Here is a 26,713-nt window from a genome sequence, read left to right on the forward strand (position 1 = left end):
CATTATAAAATAAGATAAATCGTGTACTAAATTAAAAATGTTTGATTGTATCTATTACAGGCTTGGGATAATTTACTCAATTCTATTCATTTAAAGATGATGGATGATTTGCTTTAACTCACTGTACTCGTCATAGATTTTGGTGCAACTGGTTTAATATAAATTAAGGGTTGATAAGGTCACCTTTTTCAATTGTATGTGGCGAAGTACAAATATGTTGGAGTCCTAAAGATACATATGCAATTATCCCCACGTATAGCTGTACACATTGTTGATTGACCGAGTCAATTATATCAATTGTGTTGGAAGGACGAACGGCACCTAGATAAATGATATTCATGTGCTAATCCTATCCCCTAAACTAATAATTAAAGGTAATTTAGCAGAAACATAGCCCTAAAGAACCCAAAAGTGTCACCATTTTTTCTTTATAAACACGGGGATGACTGCTGTTATTTTATGCTCTACAGGGTGGCTACAAGACTTGCTAAGCATATTTATTAATGTTAATAACTAAAAGATCTCCAATTTGGCAGTGCAGTCATCATTCAAGCTAACACCTGTACTTGTACAACAGCATCAACTCCGCTGCAATCTTGACAGACAAATCACAACAGCTGAACTGCTCGTTGTTTCTTACCCATCCTACGTTTCCATTTACTCTGCACCAATCAATATAAAATTGTGAGCTTAGAACAAATACCAAAATAACATGAGTGCTGCAATAGCGGAGTTATTTACCAGAGGCACGTCGTCAGAAATCTCTGCTTTTGTGTCATGGTCATCATAAGGACTCTTTGAAGGCTCTATATGTGATCTCGCCCTTTCTCTAGGACTACTTCCAGCATCGCTATCATCTTCACGCCCTTCAGAATCTAATTCTTCTTCTCCATTAATATTTTCCCTCAAGGCTCCATTTGATTTATCCAATGCTCTCTTTTCGGAACTACCTTGTGGGACACTCTCTCTATCATCAGAAACACTCTCACTATAGTCCTGCTTCTCTTCATTCGATTCTTCGGTATAACGAAAATTCTTCTCTTTCTGTAGCCTCTTTCCTCTGGAACCTGGTTTTGTACCTTTGATAGACTTCTCCTTTCTCGTGATTTCCTCAAACCCTCCAGTCAATTCCTCTTCTGAATCACCTGGAAAAGAAATTTCGCTTAAGAAAAAGAGGAAAAAAGATGAAGCACAAGTCGTAACCAAGCTAGTTGAATCGGGATACGAAGTATGAATTTTGAAGCGTGAAAAATAAGATTCGTGATCAATAATTAAAAACATATCTTTAGAATCATTTTAACATAATATGGAAACAAATATATATTAACAAAATTTTAAGTCTAGGCTATCCTTCCAAAAAAGACAGACTCCAAACTATTTGTTGGGCATTTAAGTTAAAGTTGCAGCCCAATTAACTATTTATAATACACAAAATAAAACATAATAAATACAGGAGTTTTAAAAACTTACATGACACACGTGAGTTTCTAAAAATTACCCCATACTTATTCTGGATGACCTAATCTAGAATTAAAGAAACATGTTTGTTGTAGAATAAAAAAATGTTTATTCTAGATTTTTTAATCGGAATACGAAAAACTTGTTCTAGAATGTGGCAGGGGAGCACTTTTTCCAGAAAGTTCAATCCGTAGCTGTTAATCCCATAACTACCGGTTGCATAATAACTAGAGATTGTTCTATCACGATTTGTTGCTTTATAGAAAGTCTAATCCGGAAAATAATAAGAAAAAAAAAGGACACTACTCTCTTTTTCTTTAAATTCAATTTGAAGGCAGCAAAGACCCATACCCAAAACGCGGCTTTCTTTCCTTATCTTTTCTTTATTCCTAAACCCTAAATAATGTCTTCTATCCCTCACCCACTGGCTGGATTCAGTGTTTGCAAACTCATCGGAACATCCTTGACAAGGATGGAAGCCTACGACACAGTACAAACATACAATGCATAAGGCTATTGCGATTGTTTTCCACAATTTTGCTTTCTTGAAGCCTGTTCCGGAAAATAATACAAAATAAAAGCAAGGACACGGATCATTTTTTAAATTATGGGACTGTGGGAGTGTCACGAGAAAGTATGGGGGTGGAGGAAGACAACCACGTTTAAAGGAAAAGACCCATACCTAAGGCCCACACCCGACCCCGTTTTCTTTCCTTATCTTTTGTTTGTTCCTAAAACCTTAATCGCTGTCTTTTATCCCTTACCCACTAGCTGGATTCAACATTTGCAACCTCATGGAAACACCCTTGACGAGGATGCAAGCCTAGGATGCAGTTCAAACCTACAACGCATACGCCAGCTGTGATTGTCTGCATCACCAACTTCACAACGTCATTGAAGACTCAACAACATTGTTGTGGCATCGCGCTTGTATTTCCAATGAAACCCACACGGCATGTTAGCACCATTGTGCTAGACTTGTGGGATTCACTTGGAGATCACGATTCATGTGATACTTGAGAACACCATGGTCTTAACACAGTAAGGAACCAAAGTCACCCCAGTTAATATATTTTACACATAATATTCATTTCCAAAGTAAATTTAACGTTCAACTATATAATGTCTTTTAAGATATATTACCTGAGTCCATTTCATTGGCTTTAAGGGCTGCGGTCTCTTTAGGACTTGACATCTCTGAAGTCTCTTTGGCATCCTCATGATGCAAATTACTTTTTGATGCACGGTTTACTGGTTTGCTGGAAGATTGATTACCGTTGGTTCTACAAGGAAAAAGTATACAAGCCAATAAAAAGAATGAAAAAAAATAACATACAAATATAATAAATAGAACATAAAGAAAAATCACATATGTGCAGTAGTGGTGCATAACACGACTTTCAATAAAAAAACACAGATGTGCAATAAGGATCTCTGGTTCCGCCACTCACATTTTTTTTGCTTTTTTACGTGATGAGCCACTTGAACTTTTGTGCTTTTGCCCAGAACTACAGAGTATGAAAGTAATCACAAAAATTAGTGCATAAAATGGAGACCACACACTCAATGGGGGTGCATGTCTACAAGACCGTGTAATAAGCTAGGTAGTATATACAAATTTTAACAATTACCTTAAAGTAGACAACATGTATTCAATTTAACTTTTTTATTATCTAAACTTTAAAATTAAATAACCATTTTATGACTATGTATTTAGGAAAATCAACTAAAATAAAAATTAATATGCCAAACAGATACTTACGCTTCAAGTGAAGAGAGCTTTATCTTCTGGCCAGAAATTTGAGAAAGAAATACATCAGTTATTTAGCCTTCTTTAATGGTGACTGATATATTTTACTGGAAATAGAAAATATAGAAATACTTCAAAGAAAGGAAGAAAAGTAAAGGAAAACCAGAGACCTTAGTAGTTTTGCGGCCCTTGTCAATAAGCTCCCAGCGCTCCTTTTCCAATCGGAGTATTTCTACATCTCCATCTTCATATAATATCTTCCGCATGACATGACACAGTAACATTGTTTCATGATTGTAAGTAATAGTTGACAGACAGCGGAGACAAAAACAGTTTACCAAATCCTAAGGGCAAGTTCAGTATCATTCAGCTTACCACATGCTTCCTTTTCAAAGGATCATAGGACTTAATGGTGCCTCCATAAAATCTACAGAACATCAAAGGCACCAACATGAGAACAATTAGAGATTATGTAAAGAAAATGAGTAAAATAATAATTTAGGAAAGCACGTGATGAAGAGCCAGAAAAATGTAACATAAGTTAATGCAAACAGATTCAGAATGAAGACTAAGAAATATAAGAAACCAGTATCCAGTAGGAGCACCAGAATTTGAATGGCAATTCATATTCAAAAATGTGCTAAAACAACTTAAAACCTAGGCCCCATTTAGCTAAAATTGTCCACAAATACATTATAGAAGAAAATAAGAATAAGAAACCGAAATAAGTTTCTACCGTAACTGAAAATTAACTTAAGGGTAAGTTGAAATTCAACTTCTACAGAAGCTAAATAAAATAAATTCTACAAACTAACTTATGCATACTCTAACTGTAACTTACGGAAGAAGATTATTTCATTTTTCCTTCCTGTAAGTCTTCGTAGAGAAGTTAATTCAAATAAAGCTTTGAATATTCTTCATGTGCTTCCTAATGGCCAAAAGTAATTTAACTTTTATTCGGTAACTGCTCCCTATAAAATTTATCATTAGCACTTACTTCTTATCCATAGGCCACCAAACTTTAATTCTGCAACCGATTAGATCTTCAATGTCAATTTCACCTCCCTTTGCTGTGCACTGCATATGGTAAATCAAATCAAGTAATCAAACTATGTATTCCAAAATATTTGCATGACCACAAACTATAAAATAGATAAGGTGGGTAGGGAAAGGGGGTTTGGGGGAACGCATAAAAGATCCACACATGATTAAGAAGAAGGCCAGTAATAGAGCTTACCTTAGCCATTCCTGCAATACTTTTTCTTTTCCCTTTTTTAGTGGACCCCGTGGAAGACTTGTTAATGTTACTAACAGTCTTATCACTTAGTTGTAAACGATTAAGACTCTGTAACAGAGGCAAAGAATAATAAGCAGAAGTGTACAGCATTAATCTATTAGATACCACACCAGCATAAATATACTTGACAATAAGATTGTACCATCATGTCATGCTCATCAGGTTTGTTCAACTCATCATTATGATAACCATCAGAACCTTTAACCTTTTGCTTTAATGAGGATAATAACAAATCTTTTTCCCTGCCTTTGACCATTTTTTTCTGGATGGCTTTGCCATCTGCATCAGGGCTAACTTCTTCATCCAGTAAAAGTTTGGGTTGAGGGGATTCTTCTCCTAAAACTCTTCGAGATGTCTTTGATATACTAGTTGATAATGTCAATTTTCCATGAGTAGATGACCGCCTACGTTTAGGCACTGGAACAGGTGTTGTTTCTCTAGCTTTTCTTTTTTTACCTGCTGTAGAACCTAGATCCTTCAGAGCCTTCTTACTCAAAGAATGTCCGTGGCCATTACTTGCTTCCACATTAGAAGAGGTCCCTAAGTTATCCCCATTAATTTGTCTGGCCATATTTACAGTGTCAAAATCATTTTCTTCCTTTTTCGTTTCAGCTGAAGCAGACTTATTCCTTTTCACCTTTTTGCCACTGGATCCCTGGGATTTTATGTGCTTTAACATCTTTCGCAGAGGTATCTCATTTCCGTCCTTTTCATCATCCTTCGAAGCTTCATTCTCTGCTGATTGGGAATGAACCTGACAAAAAAAAAAGAAAACAAAAATCATGGTTCAAGATTTATAAACAATGATAGTTGTCACGTCACTTTCACACTGCATTTCACATACCATATCTAGTTCAAGAGATTCAAAGTGAGCCAAGGCATTTTCATCAGCCAACCAGCTTTTAACTTCAGTTACCTGACAATATTTCAAAGGCATTAATTAGAACTATATTTTTTATTAAAAGTACTCCAAGATCTATTATAAATGTTAAAAATAATAATACTTTTATTCAAGGAAAAGACAACTTTGCTAATTGATATTTGCTTTTAGGTTACTCAGTATAGATTTTACTTGTAGAAGAGGTAGTGTCATTAAAGTGTCAATAAATATTCATAAAGAACCTACACAAAACACGCTAATCACACCTATCGATAACACTATGTTTGATTAGTAGGCCATGCCTCTCTGTAACAAAATCACCCAATGTATGCAGCAGAACTCAAGCATCATGCAAACACTATTAATTAAAAACCAAATGTTGAGTTAAAGGATGAAGTCTACAACTTCAGTATATACATTTTAAAATGATTTAATGAATTAAAAATAGGTATATGACGTTAGTGTGATGCAAGGAACTCCGCTGCTACAAAATTGTCTCAGTTAGATGGCACTTGGCACATTATGAACAAGAATAAATAGCATACTGGAAGGAACTACAAAATTTGACCAAAAATAAGGAGCATACCCCAGTGTCATCTCCTTCCTTCTCGGATGCTTTGTATAGCATTGGAGGTAGAGGAACCAAATGTGACAATCCTAGCAAATCAACATCCTTCTGCACTAAGCGTTTGGTTATTGCTAAACCAAGGTCACATAATGCATGAGAATTCTGGACATCCATTGATAAAAGATGTAAGAGTACAGTCTCTAGTCACTTTGACTTTAGAAATTTTGAACATATAATGGAAAAGATAATTTAATTTCAACCTTTGACTTTGATGTGTCAACTACATCTTCAGAATGCTTGATACTCAGAAAGATACAAGTGATAGTAGATATAATTTCCTTCTCTTTGTCAGTAGTTACTTCTGACTTGACATCTTCATCTCTTTGCAGTAGCATTAAAAGTATTAAGTGAAACTGCCTGAAAATTTATAACATATAAATTCAGAAACAATAAGCATTTCAACCTATTACATTTTGATGTCTGATAAATTTGTAGGCATAAGCCCAGTTGCACTCGTCCTTCATCAGAATCACAAGCACATACGAAACATACAAGAAATCTGCCAAACAGACACTCGTAGGCATCAACTTTTAAGTTTACCACAGTATGTAAAGTAATGCAATACAGTTTGGTATATGCATAAAGGCAATTCTTCATATCTTTCAAATTGAAGTCAAATATTAACATTTCATACATTAATGTCATAAAATAATTAGAAATAGCACTAACATTTATGAATTACCAAAAGTAAACCAAAGTTCCTCTATCCCTTCTTTTCTAGATCTCTCTTTTGGATCTTTTTACAGCCATTTTCAGTAAACAACGAAGTTATTAAGAGGAAGACACAAATGTAAGAGGGTAATAAAAGCACAAGAATGAAAGAAATCACACAGAAGAAGAGAAGAACAAAGAAAGAAATATGCACAGCACATAAATCTCTCCATAGATATGCAAAAGACAAACTCCTAAAAGGACCATTAGCCAAACACCAAAAGGAAGCTAGAAGAACTGCTCAATCCCAATAAAGTACAAAGAGGACTGCTGCCGTCCAAAGAAGATTCTATTATATCCTTCCACACACTATTAAAAGAGTATTCAAATACTGCATCCAGCAAGCCATGTCTTGTGTGGATAAGAACTCATACCGGTATATATCATCATATGCTCCAAACTCCTTGCACTCATCAACATCCGGACATGAATTGTGAGCAAGCGTATGAACTAGGTATGGAAGAATGTACTCAGGGTAAGTGGCCAAGGAATTTGCATCTGATTGTGAAGAAAGCTGTCGTGCCTTCAACTGGTGGTGCATTTGAATAATGTCGGCCAGGTTCTGTTTATCCTGAATTAACACAAAGAGGTTATAACGGAAACACAAAATTGAAGTTAAAGCAAAGAAAATTTTCAATTTTAAAAAGACTATGAATCAGCAACTTACCTCTGCAAAGTTGTTTGGTTTGGATCCAAATATGTTCAATAAGAAAGCACATGCATATTTGGCATCCAAAAGGCGGTCTTTGATATATTGGTGAATTTTACTCAATACAATCTTCCTAGCTTGAGGGAAATTAACCTACAAAACTCAAAAAAAAAAACCATGATAAGCAGTTGTTCCCACATTTAATTCAAAATTTTAACAGATTAATAACCCCCTTTAAATATGAACAGAAGTAGCCTTTTTATCTTGATAATAACGCAATGAAAACCAATTAATACTCTAGAAGAAATTTGGTAAACAGAAGTACCTCGGGCACCCTTAAAGTTAAGTGGAAAAGATCAACGGGTATCTTGTGATCCCAAAGTCTTGACAACCGAAGAACTGCTTTAGCAGAAGCTAGCTTCAAATGGGCCTTATCAACTAAACTGCAGTAAGCATAAATGAGTGCATAGTATTTAAACCCATTGTCTGATTTAAAAATTTATTTAATCTATAAAAAGTATAACTCTGAAGCTGATATATATACCTTGATTTTAGATCCTTTGATACTTCACCATATAGTAAAATATTCCTGAGTATATCCAGAATCCTGTCAATATCTGGACGAACATGAGCATCTTTGACTGGCAAGTAGCTCTTTACAAATGTTTTAATGCCATATATCTCCAGTGAAGAAAGAAAAACAAGAGATAACAGTGAGAAATAGAGAGAACAAGATTTCAAAAATGAAGCCAGCTTATAAGCATATTCTTATGTATCAAATCACAGAACAAAAATAATAACCTAAAGTATCTTAAACAGAGTTGACAGTTCACCATCATACTAACCTTCAGCTTACAAAGATCGCTTTCACCATCCCAAGATGTTTTCGGGTTATCTTCTTGCTGAAACAGAAAAATACATTTAGATGAAAAATCAACAATTGTTGATTTAGATTAAAATCAACAATCATGCTTATTTCATAAACAAGCACACAATAAAGAGATTTGAAACACTTACACTATCACTTTTCAGAATCTTGTTTATTATAAATTCTTCAATTTCCTTCTCTCTGGTTACATAGACAGGCATTGCTGTCTGCGCAATACACCCCAGAGACTGAAGTATTGCAGGCAGATCTGTTTTATCTTCCAGCATATCTACAAGTTTCTGCACAGAAGGCAAGCAGAAGAATCAGAATGAAGGCAACAAATTGCACGAGGCTTCTATAGAATTGTATTTGTTCTGAATGTAATTTGTGTCTAATGTCGACCACACTGTATGTATTTATACTATTTTACAAAATCAATTATAGTAAAAACACTTAATAATTAAGAATCAATCATCTTAATTTCCTAGATTATGTAACGGTTAATTTCCTACAAATATGTAACAGCTTATTATATTCTAACAGCTTCCATCTTGTGGGGATGGATAGGGTAGATGTATCAGTCTTATAACTGAAAGCAGAGAGGATGTCTCCAATATTTGAACTTGAGACCTCTAGTCCACAAGGCACCAACATTACCGTCATGCCAAGGCTCGCCTCTAACGAAAATCAGGGTAATAAAATGAATAAACCAAATGAAACCTTGTATAGAACAGAGAGAGATTTGAGGCCATCATCCTTTGTAATTGCAGCCAGTGCATGGACAGCATACTTTGCCTGCCTCCGACTGCCTTCTAAACATAGTCTCTCCAATATAAGGTCTACAGAACTGCATAGAACATGGAGATGGTAAGAAAACTACGCAAGGAAATGCATTTAAAATGAAAACAGTCACAACAGTCGTACCTTGATGTGACTGCAAGTTGTTCACGAATAGTACCACCAGCCTTAGCTACAACATTTAGAGCACCTTCCTTGATTGTATCATCATTATCTTTCAGTAAATTCACCAGCTCCTCCTCACTGCCACGAAGGAGCAATGGACTGAAGCGAGCAATTATCTGCAATTTAAAGTATACCAGGAAGTTAAAAATATTGCTCTAGTAATTCTTAATTATCATGTCCAAAGTGACCCAGGCCATACAGCTGCTTCGTAGCAGAGTTAAATACCACTAAATTATTGCATATGATATTCAAAAATGAAAACCATCGTAACTCATGTGACACTTATGAAAACCATTCTCGGGCTCTCTTTTATCAGCTCAAACAATTAGGATGAATTGATTGATTGAATCATACCAATGCCTCTCCAAGGCCAACAGTTCAATTCATAACACCTCCACTGAAGATGCAGATTTGAGTTTTTTTCACTTGAAATTTTTTCACAATTCCTCGGCATTCCCAAACAACTTAAGCTCGTAGAATAAGTTGGCACTTGACAGACACAATATCTTAGCTCACTAATTAGAATCAACCAGCATCCAGCAAAGACATAAAAGCTGTGAAGTATTTACTTATAATTCATAGACAAATGTTAAATAACAGTGCAAAGAACAAAGCCAAATGGCATATTCTTACCACCAAAATATTCATGCAAGATTGTGTATGCTGAGCATTTTGTGCAGATTTTTGAGCTGTTGTTTCCAGGAGAATTGTTTTTACATGCTCCTTGTTAAAAAGCAAATAAGAGCACTTCACAGAGAAGGTATTCAAAAACTCGTAGAGACGATGTTTTTCTCCAAGTATTTTAAGCAAATCATCCTGCAAAAAAAAAAAAAAAAAAAAAAAAAAAAAAAAAAAAAAAAAAACTAAAATCAGTAAAGAACAAACTACAAGCAATAGCTTCTTTCTTTCTTAATGTTTGTCAGAAGTATCAGAATGAGATTATATTTTAAATGTTGAAACTTATAACACTACTCCACATCATAGACCCCCTAAAAGTAAATATCTGTTTGGAATTATGGCACTGAATGTATGCAGTTTGCTGTTATTGGCACATATAAGAAATGTTCATAATGGCTTAAGGAGAAAAGACACATAACATCAACTTCTGAATCTCATTAAACTGTTTTGTGTTTGAGTGTAGTTTAGCAGATGCCAAAAGAGAAATTATATTGACTGTGCAGAAGATTAGACTAAATAGAGTATGCATTACAAAATAAGGTTAGCACAAGATTACTATGCTGACAAGGGCTGGTAAACTAGTACTCACAGGCAGAGTAAATGAACAATTAATCAGATTCATAGCCAAAAAAGTAAAAACACATGAAGAGTATAGTCTATTGGCAGTACAATCTATGGTAGCAACGAATGACAGGGCCAGAAAAATCAGACATATACATGGAGAAAATTGTGATCTGAATTCAGGGGGAGTAGATAAGTGATATATATCACGGGAATTGAGCACCAAGTTCTAAGATTTTAGTTCTCATATTTTTGAAGACTAATGTACACACAATTTGAAACCATGGTTTCACAAATAAATACAGCCAACATATCTATCAGCTATTGATTATTTTACCCGATAGGCACGAGCTTGATGGAGGCTAGTATTTGGATCAACGAGATTTGTCAAAATCTTCCAGATATTAGCATCTTTTAATTGATCCAGAATCAGGAAACTCTCTTCAGCTTTTACAGGGTCAGCAAACGAACGGGACATTACTCTGAAACAGAAAAGAATCTTCTTTTGCACCTCGGGAATATCTTTATCCTGCATTTAAATGAGAATCAATTCCTTTTCCTTGCAAGACTTCGTTTGATAATATCATTCCAATCTCCAATATCAAATACCTGACTCATCTGCCTCAAAGACAGATACTTCTGCATCTCTTGCTGTAACCTGTACCAAACAGGCATAGTTAAAAGGAAAAACTTTTATTGCACACTGATTTTGAGACACTGGAGTTTTATAAGCTATCTGCTCATCACAGAAATAAATCAAGCTTACCTTTGTTTCTGCTCCAGTATTTTTTCAAGAGCTTTTACCTCCACTCTATCAAATCCAGAGAAAATTCCAATCCAATGTTTAGCAATAACACTGACTGAAAATTCTACAGGAAACAGTGATCCACACAGAACAGATTCAATTATATCAGATCTGCAAAAGAATATGACAAAAGAAACATCCGTGATTAGAACTCTAACACTACAAAAAACACAAAGAAAACTGATTTTGCACTTGAAAAAGTTTGCAGATACGTGAACAAGGTATGCTGTGGAGTATTGACCAAAAATAACCAACACAACAAACTACAACGAGGAAATCACTGGCCTTATGTAACACTAAAATAGATGGCCTAAGATACTTGTGCCCTCCTAGTAGTATGGCACAGATTTTAAGAATCACGAGATATTTTTTCTTGAAAGGCATAAACTTTTTAATGATATTATACAAAAGAAAATAAAACAAAATCCATATTAAAATTAATATGAAAATACAGAATATATACTAAAGATTCATTTTAATCCACTGTTCTGTAAGTTTATCTACACCATCCAATCATGCATAGCTAAACCATTATAGAAATTTGATTTTCATAAATCACTACTAGAAAAAAAAAAATTGGGGGTCATACTCTTCTAACGATTGACCAATTTTTACACTCATAGTAGATTGAATTTAAAACTCAAACATAGAAAAATTTAATATGACAAAACTTGAGGTTTATGCCTTATTAAATATACTTTTTGTTTGTACATTTGAGATTCAAGCTCAAATTTGAGGATGACGGAAGTATTCTAAATAAATAATATAAAATGGATGACCAGTATGACATATAAAGGTTAAAATAAATATATTTTTCATCCCAAACAAGACTCTAATTTTTAAATTGGTCCGTATATCACAAACTTTTCAACTTAGCCCTTACATGTACAGTCATTTTCAATTTGTTTCCATAATCTGATGTTGCTATAAATTTGTGAGATTGGAATGAGGAAACTGTGACGATTACATACCTAATTGAAAAGTATTTTATGTATAGAGACTGGATTATAGATTCCGGTGCAAATATTCTGCTAGAACTAGAGTCTGAGGTAATCAAACCTTGGTACATAGCCTTAGTTAGATTAAAAAAATATTTTATATTATTTAATATAAATAATTCATTTTAATGAATAAAAAAATAGTTCAAATCAATTTGCTAAACAAAGCGTTTCCATTTGGCTTCTAAAATAAAGTTTCAAGGAAAGGGGCCAGTCATTACTTTATTGTTAACACAATACTAAAGAATAAGACGATGATGATGATGGATGGCAGTCCAAATAAGTGCAAGGGCGGTAAAGAATAGAGCACAGGTATTTCACCTGAAATCTTTGTCATAGAAACATCTAAGAATCTTCCCAGGAATCCAGTTGTATTCATTAGAATTGACAGTATCACTGCTCTTTTCACAAACAACTCTATACACTTCAGCCAATCTTTCCATTGTATACTTTTTAACAAGTAGCTGCAAATGCAAAGGTAAATGATGAATTGGATACTGTAGTTAAAATAATCAAGCAGTTAATTATGATGTAGAAACCAAAAAACAAACATATAAGAGTATACATACAGATTTATCACGGAGCCGTTCTGAAACAAGTTTCACAGTTTCAAGTGGAACAGCATCTAGGGCATGACATGCCACATCGCAGATAACAGCCACAACTTGTTTTCGAACATTTTCATCGAAGTCCAGCAGCCGTTCACAAAGGGCAGCTAAGATTGATTCAATTAAAATTAAGCATATACAGGACAACAATAAAAGGAAACAAAGAAAAGACGGAATGTACGAACATGTATTTAATGCACTCACATGTTATCTGAGGAGCTTCAGATCTGAAAGGATTCAACAGCAGACATTTCTTTACATGCTCAAGGACAGACATGCGGACATCAACAACTCTATCAGTCAACCTCTTCAAAAATTCTGAAAATATGGGCTGAAATGCTTCAGAAATGGAAGATCCAGGAACAGAGATTATATCGCCAACCAAGTTCATAGCTTTCAAACGGGTTTCCAGCTGGTCAGACTACAAATTCCAAATTACAAGTGAGAATCCAGACAATTTTACTAAAGCCGTTGACAAAATACATGAGAAATAAAAATAACTTTGACTTTAATAGTACAAATTCATACTTTACAAAACTCAGAACCTCACAACATATAACACATAAATTAAACCCAAAATTTTTGTTCATCATAGCAACAAAGCTACTATATCGGAAATAAATGGCACTGTTCAGAAAGACATGGGCAGTCAATTTTAGCATCCAGTCCCCAACTAGGTACGGCAGAACAAATAGGATGGGCACAGTTAGATGGGCCTTGTCAATATATTTGTTAATATAAAACTGCTGCTATAACGATATCATGTCATAATGTGGCTGGTAGCAGCAATAAGCCAGTGTCTAATTTTCACAAAGTGGCTGTCACACACCCGCTTTCACATGCAATGCGAAATAACATGCAATGCTGTTGAAGATAAAAAAATTGCAGATCATATGAGCTTTTAAGGACTCCTATATGCCAAAGCAGATCTGTAAAAGTAAATTCAGATAATTAGAGTAAATAACTGATCTCCAAAAGATCGTGGGATCAGCAATTTTTTGCAACTGAATTTGGTTCGTGCAAATGTGCTTTACAGGTAGCCTTCTGTGCCATGATTTTACAAAGTACCCCTTATTTTATAATTCCCTCATTCATGCCCTACCCTGGTGGTCTCACCCTTGCCACACTCTCAAATCTCACGCAACCCCAGACCTCTTGTTCTTACACTCTACTGTCTGCCTTGTGTTTGCAAAGTCTGACTTTGGGAATCTCTACCCTTCACCATCTCTTTGCTCATTCAGAAATATGTCTTCCATCGGCCTTGTGGGCTGATTTCAGCAATCTGAAACCGCATTCCAGTCTCTGGCCATCTGCATCTCTGCCTGGTGTATTAATTTTGGTTGTGTTTTACAGGTCCGGCTTTTGTGTCTCAATTTTGCAAACCCACCCCAATTGTATGAATCCTTCATTCACGTCCTACCCCTGTGACCTCTCCTCTCCTCTCTTTGTTCCTTCTTACTACTCTCTGCCTTCTTTTTGCAAATACTGACATTGGGGATCTCTCTCTGGCTTCTCTTTGCACATTCTGAATTCTGACTTTGGCCATCTGCACCTCTGCCTTGTGAGCTGAGTTCAGCAATCTGTGACTGCATTCTGGTCCCTGGCCATCTGCATCTATACCTTGTTTACTGATTTTGGCCTTCTGTAACTGAATTCTGATCTCTTCCTTGGTTCTGATTTCAGCCGATTGCATCTCTTCCTCATGTTTTTATTTCCACTATAGAGGTTGTTACGTCTTTATCACTCTGTTCTCTGTTTTATGTCCTTATGATTTATTGGTGATATGTGTACGAAATTTCAATCTAAGTGTAGCTAAATTTTGTGATTCATAAGTTATTAATGTTGTGTGTTCTTTTATGTATATATGTAATGTATCTTCAAGTATAATTTTGGATTTTTAATGATAACACATTCCATGTTAGAAATACCAACCCTACCTCCAACTTTCCAACTCCCTCTTGATCTTAGGTAGGACATCAATTTTGACAACATTGACTCCACAGTTGTCACACCATTACTCGTGACATGGGGGCAAAAAAACCCTTTGCCCTTGATTGAAGGCTGTCTATCAAACTTTTAGGGATAATGTCAAAATTGATCTCCCTTTTATCTTTAGACAGTGTGAAACCCTTCCAAAGAAGCTAAATCACACACTTCTCTCACATATCTCTCCTCTGTTTACAGTAGGTGCATTTCCAACCAACTCACAACTAAAGCACTCCAGCTCACTGTTCTGTGATTACTATTCTGTTTATGTCCTTGGCTCCGTTCTGCTCACATGAGAAAGGAGTTTCTTGCTATGTTATTTTTATTCTTTTATATTCATTGACTCTGGTTACTTATTTCTATTTCTATGATAGGTTTCAAACCATGAGTTTCAATTATCAATCATGAATGACTTTATTTTTAGATAATTTTTTATTTGAACATTATATATGCATTATTAATGATATAATTTACATCCATAAATTGTGGGGAGAAACTAGGCTCTAAAATCCTCATAATTTTCAGCCAAAAGTTTACTTTGTACTTTGGGTTTCCGTCGGAGAAGGAGTCTGTTGAATAAAAATCTTATTTTCTCTTGTTAATCTGATAGGAGGTTTATCATAATCCCAATTCTTTGAACCAGTTTCTATCACTTTAACAGTAGCCAGGAAAGAAAATTAAACTAATATTTACCAGTAGCTCTCCAGTCACATAGGGGAGTACTCCAGACAAGATCTGAGGAGCACAGCAATATAGATCATAGATAACTCCATGGTATTCCACTTGATTGCTCAGCGGCTTGCTATCTCCAGACATTAATGATAGCAAAAATTGTTTAATGCTGGGTTCAAGTTTTCCTACACATTGCTGTATGACATTGATAGCAAGCCTCCTTGCAGCCATATTAACAGCCTGGAATTATATATTGAAATCATCAAGTTTTTGAATAATATTAGAGCAATACGAGTTATCTTTCTTTAACAGGAAATTGGTTTATGAAATAAATACTTACTCTTTTTTCACGGCCTAATTTAGAAAGCAGAATAGATAAAAGATCTTCACGCACATCCTCACTCTCTTCTAAGAGAACCACCATTATAGTTTGCATGGAAGACAGAACACTTTCCGGATGATCATCTCTAAGCATAAAAATATTATAAATATAGGCACCATTAATAATACTAAGACGAATAAACAAAGAAAAACTGACATACAATGAAATGGCTAAGTCATGTAAAGTTTCAACAACAACAACAACAATCAGCCTTGTCCAACTAGGTAGACCGTTTATATAGCAGGACATCATTTCCCTATCCAAAGATTCAAATTCCAAGGACACAAGAAGATGTATAAATTGTCGCATTATCTTTACTCCATTTATCATTGTTTTATGATTGGCAAAGAGAAAAAATGATCCAGAAAAAAAATTAAATACTACTGATTATCTATTATTTAATATTGGAAGTGAATTGCAGAAACTTGCAGGAGTAAATCCGCATTTGTTGCCCTGAAATTGGCCCACATCTCATAATTCAATAAAGTCTTTATGATAAACAAACCTGGCAACTGCAAAGAAAATACTGAACATTTCATTCACCAGATCATTGCATTCAAGATCCAACATCACAACACAGGATCTATATTTGGCGAGCGTCTCCAATATAACGACTCTCCGGCCAAAGGATGCACCATTGGTATCACTTAGACCTCTAAAAGTGCCCACAAACAAGTGGAAAATATCCTGCAAGGAGATTCAACAAAGATCAGGAAAAAGAATCATTGCCAATTGTGTTCCCAACTTTTTTGTGGCTGAAACAGAAAGCAAAATCATTTTAAGCAGTCAAATAGAAGACAAATAATAGTTAAACAATCTAAGTAGATGAAAGGAACCTTCAGAATGTCATCACTGTATGGAGCTTCAGGTGCAGTGATCCGAGTTATCTCACAAACACATGTTGCAACTAGAAGCTTGACATCCCTATCTTGGTGCTTCAGCAGTTCTGGCTTAACAATTGCATTAAAGAAAGGCTTCATTGACTCCAATGTTGATGTCGAAGGTGACTGGTCCAACTCAGCAAGACATGGGGTTGCTTGCTGCATATGGAACAAATATTGGGGACCGAGGGGGATTAGCAATTATCAAAACCAAAGGCCCGGTAGCTTTATAACAAACTACTTTCTTAAGACAACATCCATATGAGCAACTTAACAGTTCAGTCCATCATTAACAAATCACAGTCTGATATACGTCCTCTCTTCATATTTTTATTCTATTAAAAGAATTCGTAGTTGATCTAATAATCCAACTCGAGTAAGCAGCCCCTTCAATCTCAAATGCAAATAAACATGAATGTTGCAAAATAGGAAGAAAGAATTGTAAATGACAATTTAGCTTTTATCAGTATCATCACTATCCATAACTTGTTAAGAATAAACTACAGCACGAGACAAGCAAACGCCCTGGTTAACAACTTCTCGTATGTTAGCACACGAATTCAAAAGTTACCCTAACTCGAAAGATTCTCATCCAAAACATCATAAATATCTCCAACCTCAGGCGTATTAAATCTACAAATTGTTCTTCTCAATTAAAGAACGCATTAAAGAAGTAAATTCGGCGGAAGCAAAGCCCACCAAATTGAAGGCGTCGAAGCTAAAACGAATCCTATTTTCCTAAAAACAGAAATCGCCTATTAAGAAAAACCGTGAGTGTGGTTTCCTATTATTTTCAAACAGAAAGCAACGGATATAATGAAGAGTTAAAAGAGAAGAAAGTCCTGAATTGGAAAAGGTAAAATTAAAGAGAGGTGGCGAAGAGGTAGAATTGGGGAATTGAAAGGAAAAATGCAAACCTTCAAGAGCTTGACGATAGCGTCTTTGGAGGAAGGAAGAGTCTCGAGCTTGGATCCCAGCTCCTTGAGTTGCAGGTGAGGCTTCTGAGCCATAATTCCTCTCTTGACTAAACGCTGTCGTTTCAGTGCTCTTTCATGGACTTGGAGGGAAGAGAGGAGAAAGAGAAGAGAAAGAGAAAAGAAAGAGGGTTTTCGTTTTGGTTTTGGCTCCGATGTTTATGTTTTGTTCTGTCCACGCTCCATTCACGTTTTCGAACACCCAACCCAACTTTTTTTTATTTTCACATGCAGTAATTTTAATTAATTAACTTAAACACCGTCGTTTTTTTCTCTAAATAATAAATATATATCGTTTTAGGATATTTTCGGATCTTTCTTTTATTGTTTTACTCTTTTAACCTTTTATGGCACTTGTCCTCACACTTTCATGCAACCAGAGAGCAATTACCAAACATAAATTGTCATTTTTTAGGTAAAAAATGCTTATAAATATTTTTGTGCCAGCCTTTCAAATAAATAGATAGAATATCATATAGAATAAACTAACCTAATTAACATAAATCAAGAATATTTATATAGAATAAATTAAACATGTATCATAACACGGTATCACATATGGACACTTATCAAATTGTCTTTTAAATTATAAATGGATACTAAAATTAAATAAAATGATTATCTATGATAAACTATAATTTAATTCAAAGTTTTTAACTATTTTTAATAGTTATTTATTACTATTTATATTGACTTTAATCATTAGACTATCAATAAAAAAAATTATATGAATTTAATGTGTGAAATCTATTTCATCCCATCAATAAAAAATATACCATAAATTACTGTTGCAACAACGATGCTACTGTTGTTCTAGTATTCTCACTTTGCTTTATAATTTTTTGTGGTTTGCTTTGCTGTTTTGACATGCATGAAAGGCAAATAATTGCTAAAAACAATAAATTATAAAAAAAGTGAAAGTAATAAAATAAAAACTTAATTTTCCATACGCATTTATAAATCGTATCTTTTGTTCTCATTTATAAATTGTCATATGTAAAGATCACGAATTGAAATTGAAATTTAGGATCAAAGAAAGGTTATTACAGATTTTGTATGTTTGATTGCATGAGTGGTTAAGGTTTTTATAATTAATACAACAATCAACTTTTTTTTAAATATATAATATGGGTTTAAATAAATGTTTTAGGAAAATTCAACCAATCACCGAATGATTAAAGTACTCCATTGCCTGGTTAGTGGTGTAAGAATTTAATTTTATTTGTTTAGAGAATATGGTCTTAAAAATTATGAGTTTAAAATAATTAGTTATATTTTAAAATATAAATTTAAATTTTTAACTACTTGGCTAATTTATTTTTTGTTTTTTAATTTATGTCTGATAATATGTTTTTTAACCTTGTTTAGTTGTTTCCTGTGTTTTTTTTTATATAATTTGATAATTAGGAAGTGAATGTGTTTAGACCAATTTCAGTTGACGATATTTTGATTTTGAATAACTTTTCCTTTAAGTTTGATTTTTTTTTTCTTTTTTTTTTCTTTTTAGTTTATTTGCCAATTTTGGGGTTTCGTATGTGCGAAAATTATTGTCTTGTTTGTTTTAACTTTTTGTTATTATTATTGTTAATGTTTTGTTGAATATTTGATGACTGATTATTGAAATTGAGCTTGAATTTTTTTTAATGTTTTAATAAATTTGAGTGGCGACAGACAATAACTTAATTTATAGATGAAGATACGATTTATATATACAAAATCACATATTTAATAAAGTTAATAAAGTTGTTAGTTATTTTTAGAGTAAAATTCAATAGATCTTTGATATTTTCTATAAAGTATTTTTAACAATAAAATATAACTGGGAACATGTTTTTATCATAAAGCAATAGTTTTGAATGTGATATTTCATCTAAGAGACATTATGGTACATGGTAATCTTTCGTCTTTTATAATGACCAATATTCTAATCACGCAATATGCTTACATAAATTAATATTTGAAAATTTCTTATATAATTATTTTGTTTTAGATATCGTATTTCTATATTTTTAAAATGAATGTTTAAGTTAAAATAACTTGAAGAACACACTGTAACTATTATATGCCAACAAGTCTAGAAAGGTTATATGATGTATAGTCTTGCTTTTCTCTAGCCTAGGTGAAAGCTCCCTAACCTAGTTTGATGTTATTTATTATTATAATGTTGCTTAGAGAAAGAGATAAATATTTAATGTTGCATTAAATGTATTTAATGTTGCATTAAACACATTTAATGCTATATAAAATACATTTAATGTTACATAAATGTATTTGTTGTATCCATTTGTCCATTGCATGGCCTAAAGAGGAAGGAGTGATTATTCCTGTATCTCTCTCATCTCGTCCTGCACCTCCCAGAAACCAAATGTACCTCTATAAGTCTACTTCTGCCTATCAATTGGTTTTATAAAAAGTAAAAAAGTTAAATTACTTTGTCGCATGTCACAGCAAAATAAATCCTACACCCCTTTCTTCTTTCTCCCAGTCTTCCTCTCCTCCCCTCCTCCTTATTTTTCACCATTTTTTAAAGTGAAGCTGCTTTCCGTGGCGTTCGTTTGGGTGTGAGAATCATGAATATAAGTTAGTATTTTTATTGGCTGTTATGTGCTCGTAACTATGTATATGAATTGTGCATGAAAACTGGGCGTATGAACTGTGTGTATGGGAACTGGGTTGGGAGATGCAGGGTTAACCGCAAATGACACTACGGTTAACGTCTGCCGCTCTATGAAAGGCGGCTCTGGTGGCGCCGCAGTTGGATCAGCGGCTGATGACAACCGCAGGTTGATCGGCGGTTTATTTTGGGGGCTGCATAGGGAACGCAGTTCATCCTGCGGCTCAAGGGGAATGCAGTTCATCCTGCGGCTGGACTGCGATGATCTCCTGCCTCATAAAGACATGGCTGCATGGACTGCAATGATCAGTGCATGTGTTAATGAGGGTCACATGGACGAAGCTCGCTTGATTTTCAACCTGGTGCCGAAGAAGAAAGTTAGGTGTTGGAACATAATGATCGGTGGCTACGCAAGGAATGATGATATAGCAGAAGTTTTATGTCTATTTGTTTTGATGTTAAAATCTTGCATTAGACCCAATGAAACCACTATGACTAGCGTATTAACTTCCTGTGATGGCATGGTGGAACTCATACAAGCTCATGCAATGGTCATACGGCTCGGGTTTGAGCCCAACACATGGCTTACAAATGCACTTATTACGTTGTACTCCATCTTTGTTTAGCTAAACTTGTTTTTGAGCTACTAAAGTCAAAAGATATAGTGTCATGGGCTGCCATGATAGTATCTTATTCAAATCATGGACATGGTCACCATGCCTTGCAGGTATTCAAATCATGGACATTCCTTTTAGGCATTTCAAGGAAGAGCTTATAAGCCTCATCCTAGAACCATGCTATCTCGCCACAGGCAGTGAATATTACATTCATAAATCATTAATAGTGTTTTGACTTTTTTATTAAATGAAAGAGAAAAATGTAATTTTAGAGGTGCAGCGAGAAAGAGGCGAGGTGCAGGAAGAAGCACTCGAGAGGAAGATCTTAGTTGAATATTCTCAATAAGCATAAAAAAATTACCCGTAATTGTATTTTAAACAACTTAGTGTGAAGGAACCTCCTAAATCGAAGTCACATTGATAAGTTGGAGTTTTCAAAACGTTGCTAATCTTAATGCTCTTGTGGTGTCCTAAACTTTCCATAAACATCGTTTGTATTCACTAACGAACCATAATAATTCATAATCATTGTGTTTGTTAAAATTTGTTACCTCTATGTCCAATAACGAGTGAAATTGTGTGGTCTTTTAATTCATCTTTCTTTCTAAATTATTGCTTTAATCAAAGTAGTTGCTTTCCAAAAATAACAGAAGTTTTAGTCATGAGAATTTGTTACTTTAAACAATATTTGGGTTGTCTCGCTATAAGCGATTGAGTTTCAAACACTATTATATGTTATATAACGAGTACTTATTGCATTTCAAAATATACTTTCATATGTTGGTTATGACTAATTGAGTGTTTAAATTATACTTGATTTGTCTAACTGTGAGTTATCATATTATTGTATCTTTACAACGTTGCCATGCTTAGTAAAACTTGGTTAGTTGATCCAAAGTTTGATATAATCTAACTTTACAAAACAAATCAATATAAAAACATATTCATAAGTTATTAATTTCTTAAACTTGTTTATATTACATGTCTGAACTAACAAAAGAAAATAAACATTTACAAGTTAAGTTTTTTAGAAGAATTAAAATATCGTCTATAAATTTAAAAACATAATAAGATACGACTTTATAAAAATTGCCAAAAAAAATTATTACATAATTGAATCTCTATTTGTTAAGTATCAAGTATATCTTACATGTATTTTCACATATGTTAATAATTTTGTGACATTATTTGTTATGTTTATTGGCTTTGCATTAGAGTGAGTGTCATGTTGGCCACTTTAGCAAACTCAAACAATAACATTTATTGTATATAAACAGTATTATTATCCAAGCATAAATTTGACACTCAAAGTTACAAAGTTATCACTTAATTTATGACTTAAAAAGGTCATAAATATGTCACATAAAATGTCTTTGCTTAAGAGCTCTCATTACTCTAGGAACGATAAGTCAATGTTATACAATATATGTGGTAAATTAGTAGCTTAATACAATATAAGGATAGTATAGATAATATATTTATATTTTGTATTCGTAATTTTCGCTAGCGCCGTATATTTCATGTAAATATGCTTGACGTCCCACGCTTACAGCCCGACCAATATCCAATTCGGTCCGGTCATGTATCCGGTTTCCGGTTCAAACAAGTGAACCGAATTGGTTTTACAATTATAGTTCAAATTACATCATTCACATATTTTAGTACGACTATTTTTTATTTTCATCCTATTCCTTTTTAACTACCCTGTTCATTAACATTTTATACAATAAACAGCAATTCTACAATTCTATAAACGAATAATATTTAAATGTAATTTAAGTCAAATTCCCAGTACAACACTGTCTATTTCCAAAGCCGTCACGATTAGTTATAAACTTTACACAAATAAAATAATGAATTAAAAAAAACAAATATTTTTATGCAAATATCCTAAAATGCGCTGAATTATAACTTAAAAAACATTTTTAATAAAAAAAGGCAACTAAAAGAAATCTATGTTTATATACAAGAACATATGTATCATGATACTTTAATTTTCCTTAGTATAATAAAAAATATTTTCAATTTATACGTTCATAATTAAAAATCACAAGCACTGCTTATACGAATTAAATTGATTAATAATTTAGATGATTAAAGTATTTTGACTCTTTGAATCGTGAATCTTCACAATTTCAGCATTGATATATTTTAAGAAAAAAAGACGATGAAGATTCGAAAACTACCTTGGTGATTCATGCTTTGCAACCATTTTGCATGAGTTAGTGTATTTTTGACTATGCATATCTTCTCCATGTCCCTAAAGCGTAAATGTTATGAAGCATGTTAGAGAATGTGTGGTTGAAAGTTACATGCAAGAAGAGGCAATAAATGGAAGATGCAATTCCCCTGCTGCACGATAAGAGAATGGGAAGAGAAATGTTGTGTACTGTTTGACTGCAAGATCAGTGACATTAAACTGCTGCTTCGCTTCCACTCATTAATTTATTACTTAGCTACAAAAGAAGAGACTCCAACGAATTTCAAGAATTTTTTTCATTTCCTAAGTCAACTCACTCGTCAATCTCATCAACCACCTGACACAATAGTAATGTCACACCACACTCTTCTCAACCATCTCACACTTATTTCAACCCAAAATCAATGCCCCCCACTCATATATTTTATGTTTTTTTAAGTTAACCATCTTTATGGAAAATTCTTATTCAATTTCTATAACCTTTTTTAAATTCATTACAACCATTGCTTCCATAGCATAGTGGTAGTGCGTTCGCTTCGTAAGCGAAAGGTCGCGAGTTCGATCCTCGCTGGGAGCTTTTTTTTTCTATAATTTTTATTTATTTAAAAATAGCATGAAATGGATTTTTTTTTTTTCTAATATCAAAAGCATAAAGCCATCTTTATATGTTAACGAACAGTACTATCTACCAAGTATCCCATTTTCAGTGGCTGAAACAGTGGCAATTTTAAGGGAACGAACAACAGACAAACAACATTAAACGACATCATCAGAATATCCAAAACATAAGAGAAGTTATTGCATAGATTAACATAGAGATGATTAGGATTAGGAATATAGCAACTCCTTAATCCCATCCATTATAAGGTTGACTACTAACAGTACTCTAATTACCTAGAGTTAAGCTAGTTAATTAAAGTCGTCGTCGTCTTCTTCTTCTCACTCGTACTCAGTACTACTCGACACTCGTCTTCATCATCATCATCATTATTAGTTCACATGGAGCGAGAATTCGGTTCAGTGCTAGGCATTCCATGGTGATGAGATGACGCAGGGTTTGGTGGCGCAACGTAAGTCCCCATGCCAGGACCATAGTATCCATTGGGGTGAAACGGTGGAGGCACAAAAGCAGCGGGAACGCCAACGCCAACACCCATAGGGGCGTATTCAATAGTCCTCTTCCCCAGTGGTTCACCTCTCATGGAGGTTCGGTCACCCTCAAGCTCACGATACCTGTGAAGGTACATGGTCAGTGGTTCCATGTAATCATCAAATCCAAGCTTGCTCATGGCCCAAAGCACATCCTCAGCAGTTATGGTCTTGCGCTGTTCCCTCTGGCAACGCTCATTTGCCTCTCCGGTGATAAAGCTGATGTACTCAGACACACACTCTTGAATTGTTTCTTTGGCATCATCAGAGATCTTGGCATGTGGGGGGAGAATCTTTCGCATGATCCTAATCACATTTGCGATTGGCATGAAACGGTCTTGCTCCCTCACGGTGCATTCATTGGTCTCATCTGCTGTGTGGTTGCTGTTGTTGTTGTCCTGCTTCACGTTCATGTTGTTCATGTCTGGCACTGACAGCTTCAGCCCTGTGAATACGTGAAGGTTAAGATTATGTATGTATGCACACACACATGTATATATATACAATACTTTTTTCATTGATTTTATGTTACCGAAAAAACTACCTGAAAATGTATCGGTGGTGGATAGATAAAGTTAAGGGATACACGTCAGGTTTTAACGAAGGTGTGAAACTGATATGACCGAAAGGAGTAAAAGGAGTGAGACTCATTTGAGAGCTTCAAGTTGTGCTTTCTTGAGAAGAGGAATATGGGGAAAAGGACAAAAAACAGCTCTCAAGTCATAAGATTAATAATAAAGGGGTCAGAGGGATTCAAATAAACGGTCCTCTTTTTCACGGCTTTATTTTGTTTTCATGCATTCGTCAGTGTGAAACGCATTTCAAAGACAAGGGGCTGGCTGCATCTGCATGTAACGCACCAGGATGGTCCACACTCGATTTTTCTTTCAAACTTTGCCATCTCAACACTGAGAGAATCCTCAAGTGGAGATAAACTTTTGTTTGAAGGAGAAAAATGAAAATAGTTCATCCACACCAGCACCATCCAAATCACATTTAGAGAGAAAACTAGACTTCAATAGAATGCATGATATGTACTATGAGTATGCATTTCTCATAAAAAAAAAAGGTCTTGAAAAGTTACAGGACTTAGGGCTTGTTCAAAAACATTATGGTTGGATTGGAATCTACATAATGCATGTAGATATATTTGTCAGCCCAACACACCATGGCCGGGAAGGAGAGTAAAAGAAAACTTGTGGTATGGAGACAGATCCTTGTATTCTGATACATGATGCTGCAGAATGCATGAATGCCACTTGTAACAAGCAAGTCAGTAACTGCATGCATGCATGCGTGCCACTTGTTCTATTCTAAAATGTAAAGCCATAACCCACTATTGTCATCATCTTCATTTCACCTTGTTGCTTTACTGAAACCAAACCACTACGCAGGCTCGCACTCAGATTAAGGAAACCGATGAAGAAAAATAAAATCAACTCCGCAGCTTCTAAGCTCAAAATGATATATACCCACAAACACACATTACTGTCCATGTATATATATAGGATATGCAGATTTTGCGAGAAAGAAAGAGATCAGGAAATTAAATGCTGGAAATTAATGAAAGAACTGAATCCACTGAAAACATCACGGGTCAGTGGATTTGGCAAGAAAATTAGGTGAAGACTGAAAAGAGAAAATAGGTTACATGCATGGTAGAATCACCGAGACAGCTACTGTATATTAAATATATAGATATATTTCAGAAGTATATTAATGTATACTGCTGCTGGAGTCACACATAGATATATGAAGTTAAAATATTGAAACAAAAAATGATTAGAAATGAAAAGAAAGATGAAAATGAAGCAATAGAGTGAGAGAGAGAATAAAAATATTGGTAGTGTTATCCAGATAAATATTTTAATGGTTTACCAGCAGAGTTGGTGGTGTTGGGGAGCTTGCGGTAGCCATGAAAGCCTCCATTTTCCATGGTGACAGTGAAGTGATTGAAAAACGAAAATGAAAATGAAAGGGTTGGGTTGAGAGATAGCGTTGGAGTACTTGGCAAGTGTCGAGATTTATAGTACTTAATTTTGGAACAACGTGTCATTGAAGGCGATGCAAACGAGGAACGCGGCAATAGGCAATAGCCGGTCACAGACAATAAGACATCCGTTATAAGGATCGGTCCTTTCGGATTGGGGACAGTGACGAGACCGACACCCGTAGGTTTCTGTTTCCCTCCCATATCGCATTAATGTAATCTTTAAATAAAAAGTTAAATGGTTTTGTTGATGGTTTCCAAAAATTAACATTAAAATATATTTATCATTCAAATTAATGACTACTTAACTTTATCATTTTCGAAACAATTTCATATAATTATTATCATCACTTTGTCATTAAAATATATTTCCTCTTCTAATTTATTATTTGTT

The 26,713-nt window shown here is 34.4% G+C and overlaps 2 protein-coding genes and 1 non-coding gene across 6 annotated transcripts; 1 reads left to right on the top strand and 2 right to left on the bottom strand.

The window, feature by feature from the left end:
- Positions 1-163: 163 nt before the first annotated feature.
- On the bottom strand, positions 164-17,923 carry LOC106768273 (sister chromatid cohesion protein PDS5 homolog A). Of its 4 annotated transcripts, none has more exons than XM_014653324.2 (33): positions 17,693-17,922; positions 16,731-16,934; positions 16,400-16,581; positions 15,853-15,979; positions 15,534-15,752; positions 13,059-13,275; positions 12,816-12,961; positions 12,568-12,710; positions 11,210-11,359; positions 11,053-11,101; positions 10,781-10,972; positions 9,838-10,020; positions 9,166-9,320; positions 8,962-9,088; positions 8,391-8,540; positions 8,219-8,275; positions 7,918-8,054; positions 7,699-7,816; positions 7,392-7,526; positions 7,099-7,295; positions 6,214-6,370; positions 5,972-6,115; positions 5,350-5,421; positions 4,648-5,259; positions 4,446-4,553; positions 4,206-4,285; positions 3,584-3,635; positions 3,379-3,465; positions 3,221-3,243; positions 2,910-2,966; positions 2,602-2,741; positions 742-1,145; positions 164-662 (listed from the first exon to the last, which is right to left on the bottom strand). In XM_014653324.2, exons 1-33 carry the CDS (start codon positions 17,783-17,785, stop codon positions 609-611), a joined length of 4,971 nt encoding a protein of 1,656 aa, XP_014508810.1. In that variant the 5' UTR covers positions 17,786-17,922; the 3' UTR covers positions 164-608. The 4 variants fall into 4 exon arrangements, with proteins under 4 accessions (XP_014508810.1, XP_014508809.1, XP_022639850.1 ...); XM_014653323.2 differs by having other exon boundaries at positions 3,221-3,246; positions 17,693-17,921; XM_022784129.1 differs by lacking the exon at positions 5,350-5,421 and having other exon boundaries at positions 3,221-3,246.
- Positions 17,924-23,685: 5,762 nt separating this feature from the next.
- TRNAT-CGU lies at positions 23,686-23,757 on the top strand. Its single transcript has one exon. It is a non-coding gene; the product is annotated as a tRNA-Thr (tRNA).
- A 209-nt stretch (positions 23,758-23,966) lies between these two features.
- Positions 23,967-26,480, bottom strand: LOC106767780 (nuclear transcription factor Y subunit B-3). Its single transcript, XM_014652728.2, has 2 exons — positions 26,208-26,480; positions 23,967-24,774 (listed from the first exon to the last, which is right to left on the bottom strand). Exons 1-2 carry the CDS (start codon positions 26,383-26,385, stop codon positions 24,176-24,178), a joined length of 777 nt encoding a protein of 258 aa, XP_014508214.2. The 5' UTR covers positions 26,386-26,480; the 3' UTR covers positions 23,967-24,175.
- Positions 26,481-26,713: the final 233 nt, after the last annotated feature.

Source organism: Vigna radiata, chromosome 7 (genome assembly GCF_000741045.1).
Source record: "Vigna radiata var. radiata cultivar VC1973A chromosome 7, Vradiata_ver6, whole genome shotgun sequence".
NCBI classification, from domain to species: Eukaryota; Viridiplantae; Streptophyta; class Magnoliopsida; order Fabales; family Fabaceae; genus Vigna; species Vigna radiata.

What these genes read in the sequence shown, in the direction of transcription:
- LOC106768273 (XM_014653323.2), bottom strand. Translation starts at nt 17,785, where the DNA reads ATGGCTCAGAAGCCTCACCTGCAACTCAAGGAGCTGGGATCCAAGCTC. An exon ending in TTCTATGACAAAGATTTCAG is followed by an intron (nt 11,360 to 12,567) that starts GTGAAATACCTG and finishes ATTCTTTTGCAG; the next exon opens with ATCTGATATAATTGAATCTG. An exon ending in AGATTCTGAAAAGTGATAGT is followed by an intron (nt 8,276 to 8,390) that starts GTAAGTGTTTCA and finishes TTTCTGTTTCAG; the next exon opens with CAAGAAGATAACCCGAAAAC.
- LOC106767780 (XM_014652728.2), bottom strand. Translation starts at nt 26,385, where the DNA reads ATGACACGTTGTTCCAAAATTAAGTACTATAAATCTCGACACTTGCCA. An exon ending in CAACACCACCAACTCTGCTG is followed by an intron (nt 24,775 to 26,207) that starts GTAAACCATTAA and finishes ACGTATTCACAG; the next exon opens with GGCTGAAGCTGTCAGTGCCA.